Here is a 13,805-nt window from a genome sequence, read left to right on the forward strand (position 1 = left end):
TTTAATTTTTATTTTATTTTTGAGAGAGAGACAGAGCACGAGTCGGGGAGGGCAGAGAGAGAGAGAGGGAGACACGGAATCTAAAGCAGGATCCAGGCTCTGGCTGTCAGCACAGAGCCCAATGCGGGGCTGGAACTTATGGGCTGTGAGATGATGACCTGAGCTGAAGTCGGACACTTAACCAACTGAGCCACCCAGGTACCCCAGAAAACTTAGTATTTTTAAGATAGCAATATTCCCCAAATTGATCTGCAGATACAATATAATTCCTATTAAAATCCTACCTCAGGGGCACCTGGGTGGCTCTGTCGGTTAAATGTTCAACTCTTGATTTCAGCTCAGGTCATGATCTCATGGTTCGTGAGTTTGAGCCCTGTGTTGGGCTCCGCACTGACAGTGCAAAGCCTGCTTGGGATTCTCTCTCTCTCCCTCTCTAAACAAATAAACTTAAAGAAAAACAACGAAAAAGAAAAAAAAACACTACTTTGCTTGATTGCCGAAACTGACAAGCTGATTCTATAATTCATACGGAAATGCAAAAGACCCAGCATGGCCAAAAAAATATTGAAAAGGAACAATAAAGTTGGAGGACTCACATTTCCTGATTTGAAAACTACTACAAAACTACAATAATCAGGGAGACTATGTGGCTCAGTCGGTTAAGTATCTGACACTTGGTTTCACCTCAGGTCCTGAACTCATGTTTCATGAGTTCGAGCCCTACATTGGCCTTCCTGCTGATGGTGTGGAGCCTGCTTGGGATTCTCTCTCTCCCTCTCTCTCTCTCTGCCTCTCCCCTGCTCACTCTCTGTCTCTCTTGAAATGAATAAATAAACTTAAAAAACCAAACACTACAATAATCAAGAGAGTGCATAGGGGTTGCCTGGGTGGCTCAGTTGGTTAAGCGTCTGACTTTGGCACAGGTCATGATCTTGTGCTTTGTGATTTCAAGCCCTGCATCAGGTTCTCTGCTGTCAGTGCAGAGCCTGCTTTGGATCCTCTGTCCTCCTCTAGGTGCCCCTCCCCTACCTATTCTCTCTCTCTCTCAGAAATAAATATTAAAAAAAAAAAAACAAAACAGTGAGAGAGAGAGAGAATAAGAATAGACATAGAGAGGGGCACCTGGGTGGCTCAGTCACTTAAGCATCCAGCTCAGGTCATGATCTCATGGTTGGTGGGTTTGAGCCCCGTATTGGGCTCTGTGCTGACAGCTCAGAGCCTGGAGCCTGCTTTGGGTTCTGTCTCTGTCTATCTGTCCCTCCCTGCCTGTGCACGCACGCATCCTCTCTCTCTCTCTCTCTCTCTCTCTCTCTCACATAAATAAATAAATAAATAAATAAATAAATAAATAAATAAATAAATAAATAAATAAAATAGACCTAGGGATCAAAAGAAGAACCCAGAAATAAACCCATACATTTATGGTCAAATGATTTTTATTTTTTTAAGTTTGAGAGAGAGAGAGAGAGAGAGCAAGCAAGCATGTGTGTGCAAGTGGGAGAGGGGCAGAGAGAGAAGGAGGCAGAGAATCCCAAGCAGGCTCCATACTCAGTGTGGAGCTGGATATGGGGCTCGAATCCACGAACTGTGAGATCATGACCGGAGCTGACGTGGGATGCTCAACTGACTGAGCCACACAGGTGCCCCTGTATGGAAGAAAATTTTGCAAATCCTGTATATGATACGTGATTTGTATCTAGAATATATTTGAAAAGTACAACTCAGTGGCAAAAAAGGCAAACCCAGTTGAAAAATAGGCAAAAGATATGAAAAGACAATTCTCCAAAGAAGATATACATATGGCCATAAATACATGAAGATGGTCAACATCATTAGTATTAGGAAAATCTCGATAAAAATCACAATATACCACTACATGCTCATTAGGATAGATAAAATAAAGAAGACAGGGAATAACAAGTATTGATGAGAATGTGGAAGAATAGAAACTTATACACTGGTGTGGAAATGTAAAATGGTGTAGCCACTTTGAAAAACTGGCCCCATTCCTGTCCTTAAGAAGTTTAAAATCTAGTATGGGGTGACCGTGGGGAGACAAAAAACATTTGAAGTGGGCCCTAATGGCAAACTGGACATAGAGATAAGGTTCTTTAAAATGTTAATCACTGAGGTATGACATCAGGGATGATGATAGAGTAAGAAGTGCCAGAAATCCATCTCTTCACCTAGACAACAATTATACTAGAGTCTATTTTTTTTTAAGTTTATTTATTGTGAGAGAGTGTGCAAGAGCAGGGGAGGGGCAGAGGAAGAGGGAGGGAGAGAATCCCAAGCAGGCTCCACATAGTGCAGAGCCTGATACGGGGTTTAAACTCATGAACATGAGATCATGACCCAAGCAGAAATCACACTTAACCAATTGAGCCACCCTGGTGCCCTACTAGAATCTATGTATGTATGATACACTAAAAACGAAAGAAGTGGACATAATGTGTGCCTCAGAAAGCACAGATATCAACTTTACTAGACAAAGACTTGAAAACAATTGTCTTGAAGATGCTCAAAGAGCTAAGAGAATATATGGACATAGGGAAACAATATATGAACAAAATGAGAATATTAATGAAGAGATAAAAATTATTGAAAGGAACCAAAAAGAAAGTCTGGAGCTTAAATACAAGGGCTGAAATGAAAAACACCACGTGTATGGGTTCAAAAGCAGATTTAAGCAGGCAGAAAAAGAATGAACAAACCTGAATATAGGAAATGGAAATTATATAGTCTGGGGAACAGAAGGATGTTTAATGAGAAAAAGTAAACAGAGCCTAAGGGACCTCTGGTATACCATCAAATGGTCAAATATATGCATTGTGGGAGTCCCAGGAGGAGGAGAGACAGAAAAGGGGCAGAGAGACTATCTAAAGAAAATTATGAAAACTTTCTGACTATCTGAAAACTTTCCAAATTTGATGAAGGACATGAATTTATAAATTCAAGAAGCATTATGAACCCAATGTCAGATAAAACATCCATACTGAGACACATTATGATCAAATTGTTAAAAGCCAAACAAAAAGAATCTAAAAGCAGAAAGGAAAGAGAGAAGTGAGTCATCACATACAAGGGATCCTCAGTAAGATAACAGATTTCTCATCAAAAAATTTGAAGGCCAGAAGGCAGTGGGCCAATATATTCAAAGAGCTGAAATAAAAGAAAAGAAAAGAAAAGAAAAGAAAAGAAAAGAAAAGCAAAGAAAAGAAAAGAAAAGAAAAAAGTAAAACCTGTCAAATGAGAATTCTGTATCCAGAAAAACTGTCCTTCAAAAATGAGGGAGAAATTAAGACTTTCCCAGATAAACAAAAACCAAGGGGATTTGTTACCACTAGCCTTGCCACGCAAGAAATACTAAAAAGGAGCCCTGCCAGTTGAAATGAAGGGAAGCTAGGGGCACCCGGGTAGCTGAGTCAGTTAAATGTCCGACTTTGGCTCAGGTCATGATCTCGTGGCTCCTGGGTTTGAGCCCTGCTTTGGGCTCTGTGCTGACAGCTCAGAGCCTGGAACCTGCTTCAGATTTTGTGTCTCCTCCTCCTTCCACCTCTCCCCTGCTTACACACTCTCTCTCTGTCTCAAAAATAAATAAACATAAAAAAATAAGAAAGAAATGAAGGGAAGCTAGACAGTAACTAGAAGCAGTATGAAGAAATAAATATCTCCAGTAAAAGTAAATATATGTACAACTATAAAAACTAGTATTGGTTTGTGACACTACTTTTTATTTTCTATATGCTTTAAAAGATAAATACATCAAAAATAATTATTAATCTATGTTATTGGGCATACTATGTATAAAGGAATAATCTGTGACATCAAAACAGAAAGAGGGTGGAATGGAGCTATATCAGGGCAGAGTTTTTCTATGTCATTGAAATTGGTATAAAATCAGATTAGGTTGTTCTAACTCTAGGATGTTAAATCCCATGTAGCAACCAAGATGATATCTACATAAAATGAGAGAGAATACAAATGTTTCACTATAAAAAATCACCTAAACACAAAAGAAGACAGTAATGCAGGAAATGAGGGACAAAAACCTATAGGTCATACAGCGAACAAATAGCAAAATGGTAGAAGTGTCTCCTCACGAATAATTAATTTAAATGTAAATGGATTAAGCAATTCAGTCATAAGACAAAGATTGGCAGAATGGGTTAAAAAACATGATCCAACTATATGCTATCTACAAGAAACTCACTTTAAATCGCATTACAGACCAATAACCCTTATGAATATAGATGCAAAATCCTTAATTAAATATTAGCAAATTGAATCCAATAGCATATTAAAAGGATTATTTATCATGAACAAGTAAAATCTATTCCAGGAATGTTATATATATATAAAAAAAAAATCTGAGCAAAGGATCTGAAAAGACTTTTTCCAAAGAAGACATACAGATTGCCAACGAGTACATGAAAAATTGCTCAATATCACTAGTCATCAGGTGCAAATCAAATCACAATGAAAATCGCCTCACACATGTAGAATGCCTATTATCAAAAAGACAAGAAATAACAAGTGTTGGAAAGGATATGGAGAAAAGAGAACCTTTGTGACTGTTGGTGGGAATGTAAATTGTTGCAGCCACTATAGAAAACAGTATAGAGGTTCCTAAAAAGTTAAAAATAGAGCTATCATATGATCTAGCAATTTCACTTCTGGGTATTTATTCAAAGGAAATGAAAATAATAACTTTATGCACTCTGATGTCCACTGAAGCATTATTTACAATAGCCAAACAGAAGTAACCTAAGTGTCCATCGATGGTTGAATGACTAAAGAAAATGTGTATATATATACAATGGAATAGTATTCAGCCATAAAAAGAAATCTTTCCATTTGCAACAACATGGATGGAATCTGAAGGCATTATGTTAAGTGAAATAAGTGAGACAGAGAAAGACAAATACTGTATGATCTCACTTATATATATGGAATCTAAAACACAAAAATCCAAAAGGGATGCCTGGCTGGCTCAGTTGGTAGAGTGTGTGACTCTTATCTCAGGGTTTTAAGTTCTAGCCTCACGTTGGGTATAGAGATTATTTAAAAATAAAATCTTAAAAAAAAAAAAAACTCAAAAACAAAACAAAAAAGCTCATAGATACAGCGAACAGATTGGTGGTTGCCAGAGGCAGGGGTGGGCAAAATGGGTGAATGTAGTCAAAAGGTACAAACTTCTAGTTATAAAATAAATACGTCCTAGGGATGTGATAAACAGCATGGTGACTATAGTTAACAACACTGTATTGTATATTTGAAAGTTGCTAGGAGAGATCTTAAAAGTTTTCATCACAAGAAAAAAAATGTGTAACTATATATGGTGATGGATGTTAAGTAAACATACTGTGATCATTTCACAATATACTAATCCTGAATCAATGTATTCTATACCTGAAATGAATACAATGTTGTATGTCAATTATGCCTCAAGTAATCAATGTAATAATACATCACATTAATAGGAAAAAAAAAAAGCCAGTCATCTCACTTGACTCAGAAAAGACATTTGACAAAGATGAATACACCTTCATGATTTAAAACTCCCAGAAAACTAGGAACAAAAGGAAAATTTCTCAACAGAATAAAAGGTTTACTTTAAAAAAAAATTTTTTTTTAAATATTTATTTATTTTTGAGACAGAGACAGAGCATGAATGGGGGAGGGTCAGAGAGGGAGGGAGACACAGAATCCAAAGCAGGCTCCAGGCTCTGAGCTGTCAGCACAGAGACCAACACGGGGCTCAAACTCACAGACTGTGAGATCATGACCTGAGCCGAAGTCGGAGGCCACCCAGGTGCCCCTAAAGGGTATACTTTTTTTTTAGTGTTTTTATTTCTTTATTTTTGAGACAGAGTGTGAGTGAGGGAAGGGCAGAGAGAGAGAGAGAGACAGACAGACAGACAGACAGGATTGGAAGCAGGCTCCAGGCTCTGAGCTGTCAGCACAGAGCCCAACGTGGGGCTTGAACTCACAGACCGTTAGATCATGACCTGAGCCGAAGTCAGACACCCAACCGACTGAGCCACCCAGGTGCCCCAGAATAAAGGGTATACTTAAAGGGTATAAAAATGCACAGCTAACATCACATTTAATAGTAAAAGACTGAAAGTTTTCCCTCAAAGGTCATGAACAACATAATGATGCCTGCTTTCCCTACTGCAACCAGAGCTGTTAGAGAAGAAACAAAGATGTGGACCTGCGCACGTTGCTCAAGGGCCAACTGTAGAGAAAATTCCAAAGAGTACACAAAAGTGCTACTAGAGCTAATAAACTAATTCAGATAAGTTGCAGGGTACAAAAAAAACACACAAATATCAGTTGTTTCTATATACCAGTAATGAACGATCTGAAAAGGAAATTAAGAAAGCAGTTCCATTTATAATAGTGTCTAAAAGAATTAAATATTTAGGAATAAATCTAACCAAGGAGGTGAAAGATTTATATGCTGAAAACTATATAACATTGCTGAAAAACATTAAAGATGACATTAATAGTGGAAAGACATCTCATTTTAATGAACAGGAAGAGTTGACATTTTTGAGATGTCAGTATCACTCAAAGAGATCCACAGGTTCAACACAATCTCTAACAAGATTCCAAAAGCCTTTCCCACCAAAATGGAAAAGCTGATCCTCATATTCATATGGAATTTCATGAGACCCAGACAGCCAAAACAATCTTGAAAAACAATAAAGTTGTGGGACTCATACTTCCCAACTTCAAAACTTACTACAAAGCTATAGTAAGTTAAATAGTACGGTATAGGCATAAGGACAAGCACAGATCAATGCAATAGAACAGAGAGTCCAGAAATAAATCCTCAGATTGATGATCAACTTATTTTCAACAAGGCTACCAAGACCATTCAATGGGGGAAAGGGCAGTCTTTTCATGGATATAAAACCAAAAGTGGAAGGAACAAAAGAAAAAATAGATAAACTGATTCAATTTAATCAAAATCAAGAACTTTTGTGCATCAAGGACTACCATCAAAAAGTTGAGAAAACAACCTACAGAATGGGAGAATATATTTGTAAATGATATATCTGATAAGAGATTAATATTCGGAATATACAAAGAACTTCCAAAACTCAACAATAACAACAACAGAACTCAATTAAAGAAACGGGCAAAAGACTGGAATAGACATTTTTCCAAAGAAGATATACAGATGGCCCATAAGCCCATGAAGATGCTCATCACTGGACATTAGGGAAATGCAAATCAAAACCATAATGAGATACCACTTCATGCCTACTAGGATGGTTATAATTCAAAACAAAACAGGGGGACCTGGGTGGCTCTGTCAGTTAAATGTCCAGCTCTTGATTTTGGCTCAGGTCATGATACCAGTTTGTGGGACTGAGCCCTGTATAAGGCTCCACGCTGACAGCACGGAGCCTGCTTCGGATTCTCTCTCACTCTCTCTCTCTGCCCCTCCTCCACTCTCTCATTCTCTCAAAATAAACTTTAAGAAACAAATAAACAAAAAACCCTCAACAAAGCTAAAAATAGAACGTGTTGATGACAATATGGAGAAACTGGAACCCTTATGCAGGGTTGGCGAGAAGGGGTGCAGCCTGTGTAGAAAACAGTTTTGTGGTTTCTCAAAACAGAACTATCATATGAGCCAGCAATTCTACTCTCAGATATATATTCAAAAGAATGACTAGCAGGGACTTGAATAGATATTTGTATATTAATGTACATAGCAGCATTATCCACAATAGCCAAAAGGTGGAAACAACTCAAGGGTCCATCAACAAATGAAATGAATAAAAAAAATGTGGTGGGGCATGCACATGGCTCAGTTGGTTAAGCGTTCAACTCTAGATTTTGGCTTAGGTCATGATCTCAGAGTTTGTGAGATCAAGCCCTGCGTTGGGCTCTGCACTGTCAGTGTGGAACCTGTTTGACATTCTCTCTCTCCTTCTCTCTCTGTCCCTCCCCTGCTCATACTCATGCACACTCTCTCTCAAAATAAATTAACAACAAAATGTGGTATATCCATACACTGGAATATTATTTGGCCAGAAAAAGGAATGAGGTTTTGATACATGCTACAACATGAATGGACATTGAAAACATTATGCTTAGTAAAAGAAGCCAGATAACAGAAGGGCAAATATTGCATGATTCCACTTATATGAGTTACCTGGTGTAGGCAAATTCATAAAGACAACAAGCAGAAAAGAGGTTGCCAGGGCATGGGGGGACAGGGAGAAAGAGGGATGTTTGGGATGATGAGAAAGCTTTGGGTGTAGACAGAGGTGATGGTTACATAACACTGTGAATGTATTTGATGTCAGTGAATTATACATTTATGAATGGTTGAAACAATAAAGATTATATTATATGTATTCTACCACAGTAAAAAATGTTAACTATATACCTCAAAGTAACTAAAATATATCCACACAAAAACATGTCCAGGTATGTTCACAGCAGCATTACTCATAATAGTCAAAAAGTGGAAATAATCCAAATGTTTATCAACTGATGAACTGATAAATAAATGTGGTACATCTATACAGTGAAGTATTATTTGGTAACAAAAAGGAGTCAAGGTAAACCTGGGGAAGTTCTAGTAAGATTGGTAGAATGTATCAATGTCAATATCCTAGAGGTCATATTATATTACAGTTTTGTAACTGGTCATCACTGAGGGATTCTAGGTAGAGTGTATAAGGGATCTCTCTGTACTATTTCTTACAACTTCATGTGAATGTACAGATACCTCGATTAAAATTTCAATAAAAAAAAAACTGTTCCAGAAGGTGACACTGGCTGTGACCTCAAAGTGCCCCATGGAAGATTCTCCTAAAATTTTATGCCATAGATCTGCTTACTTATATAAAAGTTTTTGAATTTACCCTTAAAAAAAAAAGGGAGAGAATAAAGCATTGGTACATGATAAAACATGGATGAACTTTAAATATTACCTTAATCTGGTCCAAAAAAAGTTGTACATTTCCTCTATATGAAATATTGAGAATAAGCAAATCAATAGAGACAGAATGTAGATTAGCGGTTGCCTGGAGCTGGGCAGGAGGCTTGGGAAAAATCGCTAATGAGTATGGGGTTTATTTTTGGGGTGATGAAATGTTGTAAATTAGGACTGTGATGGCGGCTGTTCAATTGTGTGCATATACTCAAATCCACTTAATTGTGTACTTTCCATGGGTCAACTGTATGGTGTGAATTATGAATCAATAAAAATGTTTGGGGCACCTGGGTGGCTCAGTCGGTTGAGCAACCAACTTCGGTTCAGGTCATGATCTCATGGTTTGTGAGTTCGAGCCCCTTGTCGGGCTCTGTGTTGACAGCTCAGAGCCTGGAGCCTGCTTCGGATTCTGTGTCTCCCTCTCTCTCTGCCCTCCCCCACTCATGCTCTGTCTCTCTCTGTCTCAGAAATAAATAAACATTTAAAAAAATGTTAAAGTTTTTTCTTGTGGAGAATACTATTAAAGAGCTTATGTGGTGGGGTGGTGGACGTAAGATAGAGCTTTGGAAAACTTTATGTATTGATTAACCATGTCTTTTCTGTCCTTCTTTAAATACAGTTAAACAGTGAGCCATACATTTCTTACCCAGCATCTTGAATTCCTGTATTCCACTGCTTGAACTAGTAGGATAAAGATTATAAAGTGTGGGATTTTTTTAGCCATTTTGAGCCATCTTACCTGTGAGTAGCTCTATCCATGTCTGGACAGTTTCTGTGGGTTCAGTTGCTTTGATGTGTTTGAGAGTTTCATCCAGTAAAACATCTCCTGTTGGGCTATCTGACTTTAGCAATACCTTTAAAAGAAGAAACAAGGTTTTGGGATGAGCACTGGGTGTTGCATGGAAACCAATTTGACAATAAATTTCATATATTGAAAAAAAAAAAGATTTGAATTCCAAACAGAAAATAAATAAATAAATAAATAAATAAAAGAAGAAACAAGGGACCCTGGTTCATTCCCTTAATTCAAATTAGAATCTTTCAATATACTGTATATACATTATGGGTCAAATGTTGTAGGAAATGCAAAACAACATAACACACTATCCCTGTTCTCAAGAAGTTTAATATCTAGTATGGAGTGATAGTGGGGAGAAAGAAATAACATTTGAAGTGGGCCCTAGTGACAAACCGGATATAAATGATCAGGAAGAAAATATGTAATAATAACTCTTTAGGTCTGGAAAACTAACCTGTGAAACAATTAATAAAGGTAAAAAAGAAGAGGAAGCTACTTTAGGGCAAAAGTGGATAAGTTTGGTTTTAACTCATAAGGGATAGCTAAGTTGAAATGTCTAGTCAAGAGTTAAATATGTTCCTAGGGGTAGAAAAAGAAGACAGGCCTCAGATTTGATAGGTTAATATCATGGAGGTGATAGATAAAGCTAGAAGATAAATGGTATCTCCAAAAGGAAAGAAAGGTATGCAAAAGGATGCAAACTGAGACTCAGATGTTAAGGAATGGAGAAGCATAAGAAATAGGGTACAGGCGGGATGCCTGGGTGGCTCAGTTGGTTAAGCGTCCAGCTTCAGCTCAGGTCATGATCTTGCAGTCTGTGGGTTTGAGCCTGTCGGGCTCTGTGCCGATAGCTCAGAGCCTGGAGAGTGCTTTGGATTGTGTCTCCCTCTCTGCTCCTCCTCTGCTTGCACTCTCTCTCTCTCTCTCAAAAATAAATAAACATTAAAAAAAAAAAAAAGAAATAGGGTACAGGCAAGAAGCAAGAAAATGTAATATAACAAAGGCCAAGAATGGAGAAAATTTCAAGTAGGGGGAGGTGGTCAAAAAATGTCAAATGCCACGTATAGGTTAAGAGAGAAAAATAAATTGAAGACAAAAGAGAAGCTGGTGATAGGGTGCCTGGCTGGCTCCATCAGTAGAGCCTCATGATCTTAGGGTTGTTAGTTCAAGCGCCATGATGGGCATAGAGCCTGCTGGTGACACTGAAGAATGTAGTTTTGGTAGAGTTAAGAGTATGAAAATGAAGTTATGAGTGGAAAAAATACGTAGTAAGAAAACAGAGATGGGAGTCAAGCTCATATGGTGGAGAGGACTTGCTATAAATGGAAGGAGAAAAATCTAATGTTATCTGAGCATGACCAGAATTAAACAAAGACTGCACCCAACCCAGGTGTTTGCCCTCCTCCTATATAACACTCTATTTCATAATGTTATAGTTATAGATACAGAGGAGTAACAATCAACAGCATCCTAAATGTGATTTTTCTGCATAAAAAGACAAAACCATAAACTTCTTGTAACTCTTTAGATAATGGATACTTGAATTTCTCCCTCTGCTATAGGTTAATTAAACCTGTTAGACAATGGGACAGCTGAGTCAGTGATATTTATCTTGTCTCACTACTCAGATCTTCCCATTTCTCCAAAATGGACCATTGGTATCTGCTCTTTCGTAAGTCAGGAGAATGTTCACAAGGCTGTTGCACCTTTCTGTCCAGTAGTCGCTTCTTACGCATGGTGGGGGGTTCCAGATAGATTCGACCCCGCATGGCCAGCTCTATCAGGATGCCCCCTCGCAGGCCAGATGATATGCAGTCATTCCAGAAAGATGTGTAACCCTAGAGAAGGGGAATAAAAAGAAAAGAATGTTCTGAAAGGGTTATGGACTAGCAGCAGGCACCTTAAGGATGGTTCATTTCATTGTGATTCATTTCATGTCACATTACGTGTACTCAAAGCATAAAATAACAGAATCTCTCTTTAATTCCCTTCGTCTAAATGCCCGAAATAAGATTTTCTGACTTCAAGCTCTTTGTGAATTCCCAGGGTTCAGCTCCTAGTTAATAATTGGCAGGTCAATTTGTAATTTTTGAAAAGAATTTTAGCTTTTTTGAAATCTGTTTTCATGACATTCTAAATTTCAGAGTATCAATATTAGCAGAAAAATGTATAAACCATCTGAGCCTTTTACTCCTCCAAGACATGGATTATTTGCAAGCCATTTTGATGGATGATGTGGTAGAAATCCAGCTCTGCCACTGACTACGTAAATGCTTTGGGTATGTTATTTCTCAAGTGCAATGTCCTCATCTATAAAATGTGGACACTAATATCTATCTTTATAAGTTTGCTGTGAGGAATAATCAGGTGTCCTGTATAAGAAAGCATTTAGTAGAGAACCTGGCTTATAGTAGGCACTTAAATATTGGTTTCCTTTAGTTAGGAGCTAGAGGGGTACAAAGACATAGAAGAAATACCCACTGTCTTAAGAAACTAAAAATCTAACTGGAAAGACCATGCAAACTTGAAGGAAGTTCTATAATAATATAAATTTAAATATTTTTAAAATGATTTTTTTTAATGTTTATTTTTGAGACAGAGAGAGACAGAGCATGAACGGGAGAGGGTCAGAGAGAGAGGGAAAAAACAGAATCTGAAGCAGGCTCCAGGCTCCGAGCTGTCAGCACAGAGCCCGACACGGGCTTGAACTCACAGACTGCGAGATCATGACCTGAGCTGAAGTCGGAAGCTCAACCGACTGAGCCACCCAGGTGCCCCTATAATAATATAAATTTTAAATAAAAGCTCAATTGAAAAAGCAGGAGACCGGCAAAAATGACTACTGGATGTTTGGTTTAGATGATAGTTTTTCAAATTATAAACCACTTTTGGGCTAGTCAGAAACTTTCATGGGACTTGAACTGAGGTTTGAAAAATAGGTTGAATTTAGCAGTGAGGGAGGGTTTTCCAGATGAAGATAAATCATTCAAATTCTACTTATTTTTCAAGAGAGCATTCTAAGTAAAAGTATAAAGGAAGGAGACATCAAATATGTTTAGAGATCTAACTCAAGGACATAAGATCAAGTTGGCTGTGGGAAGTCTTGATGCTCTGAACTTTTACTGAAAGGCAATATTGAATCCTGAGGATTGTAAGCAAGGAGTTATGATTAACACAAAAAGACCCACCAAAAGTATCAGACCCGTCTAACACTCTACCTTTTGGTGTAGCACTCCCTCTTGGAGAGAAGCTGGGTGAGATGTTGGCAGGGAGGTTCTAGCATGGCTTTAAAGCATCACCTTTAAGGATCGCTACATAAATCGGTATTTTAGGGACGCCTGGGTGGCTCAGTCCGACTTTGGCTCAGTTCATGATCTCGCAGTCCATGGGTTGGAGCCCCGCATCAGGCTCTGTGCTGAAAGCTCAGAGCCTGGAGCCTGCTTCGGATTCTGTGTCTCCGTCTCCCTCCCTCTCTCGCTCTATCTCTCTCTCTGCCCCTCCCTCACTCATGCTGTCTCTCTCACACTCTCAAAAAAAAATCAGTATTTAAAATTTTTTATTTTATTTATTTTTAAATGCATGTTTATTTTTGACAGAGAGAGAGAGCACACAAGCACACAGGAGAGGGGCAGAGAGAGAGAGGGAGAAAGAGGATCCCAACAGGCTCCACGCTCAGCACAGAGCCCAACACGGGGCTCGACCTCATGACCTGGGATTGTGACCTGAACCAAAATCAAGAGTTGGATGCTAAAACTGATTCAGCCACCCAGGCACACCCTCCACCTTATTTTTATTTAGTATTTTTTTTTAAGTTTATTTTACTTTGAAAGAGAGAGAGAGAGAGAGCAAATGGGGGGGGGGGAGGGGAGCAGAGAGAGAGGGAGACAAAATCCCAAGTAGGCTCTGTGCTATCAGTGCAGAACCTGATGCAGGGCTTAAACTCATGAACCGTGAGATCATGACCTGAGCTGAAGTTGGATGCTTAACTGACTGAGCCACCCAGGTGCCCTATATTTTTAAAACAAATCAGTATTTAACCAC

At 38.4% G+C, this 13,805-nt stretch overlaps 1 protein-coding gene across 2 annotated transcripts in view; it reads right to left on the minus strand.

The window, feature by feature from the left end:
• GOLPH3L (golgi phosphoprotein 3 like) overlaps positions 1 to 13,805 on the minus strand; it is a 37,657-nt gene that overhangs the window by 3,529 nt on the left and 20,323 nt on the right. For both annotated transcript variants that reach the window (XM_015077876.3, XM_027056258.2), the window contains 2 exons: positions 11,471 to 11,602; positions 9,705 to 9,819 (listed from right to left, as the gene is read on the minus strand). In XM_015077876.3, the coding sequence (XP_014933362.1) occupies positions 9,705 to 9,819; positions 11,471 to 11,602 (247 nt within the window). The remainder of the gene's footprint in view (positions 1 to 9,704; positions 9,820 to 11,470; positions 11,603 to 13,805) is intronic.

This window comes from Acinonyx jubatus, chromosome C1 (assembly GCF_027475565.1).
Source record: "Acinonyx jubatus isolate Ajub_Pintada_27869175 chromosome C1, VMU_Ajub_asm_v1.0, whole genome shotgun sequence".
In the NCBI taxonomy this organism is placed as follows: Eukaryota; Metazoa; Chordata; class Mammalia; order Carnivora; family Felidae; genus Acinonyx; species Acinonyx jubatus.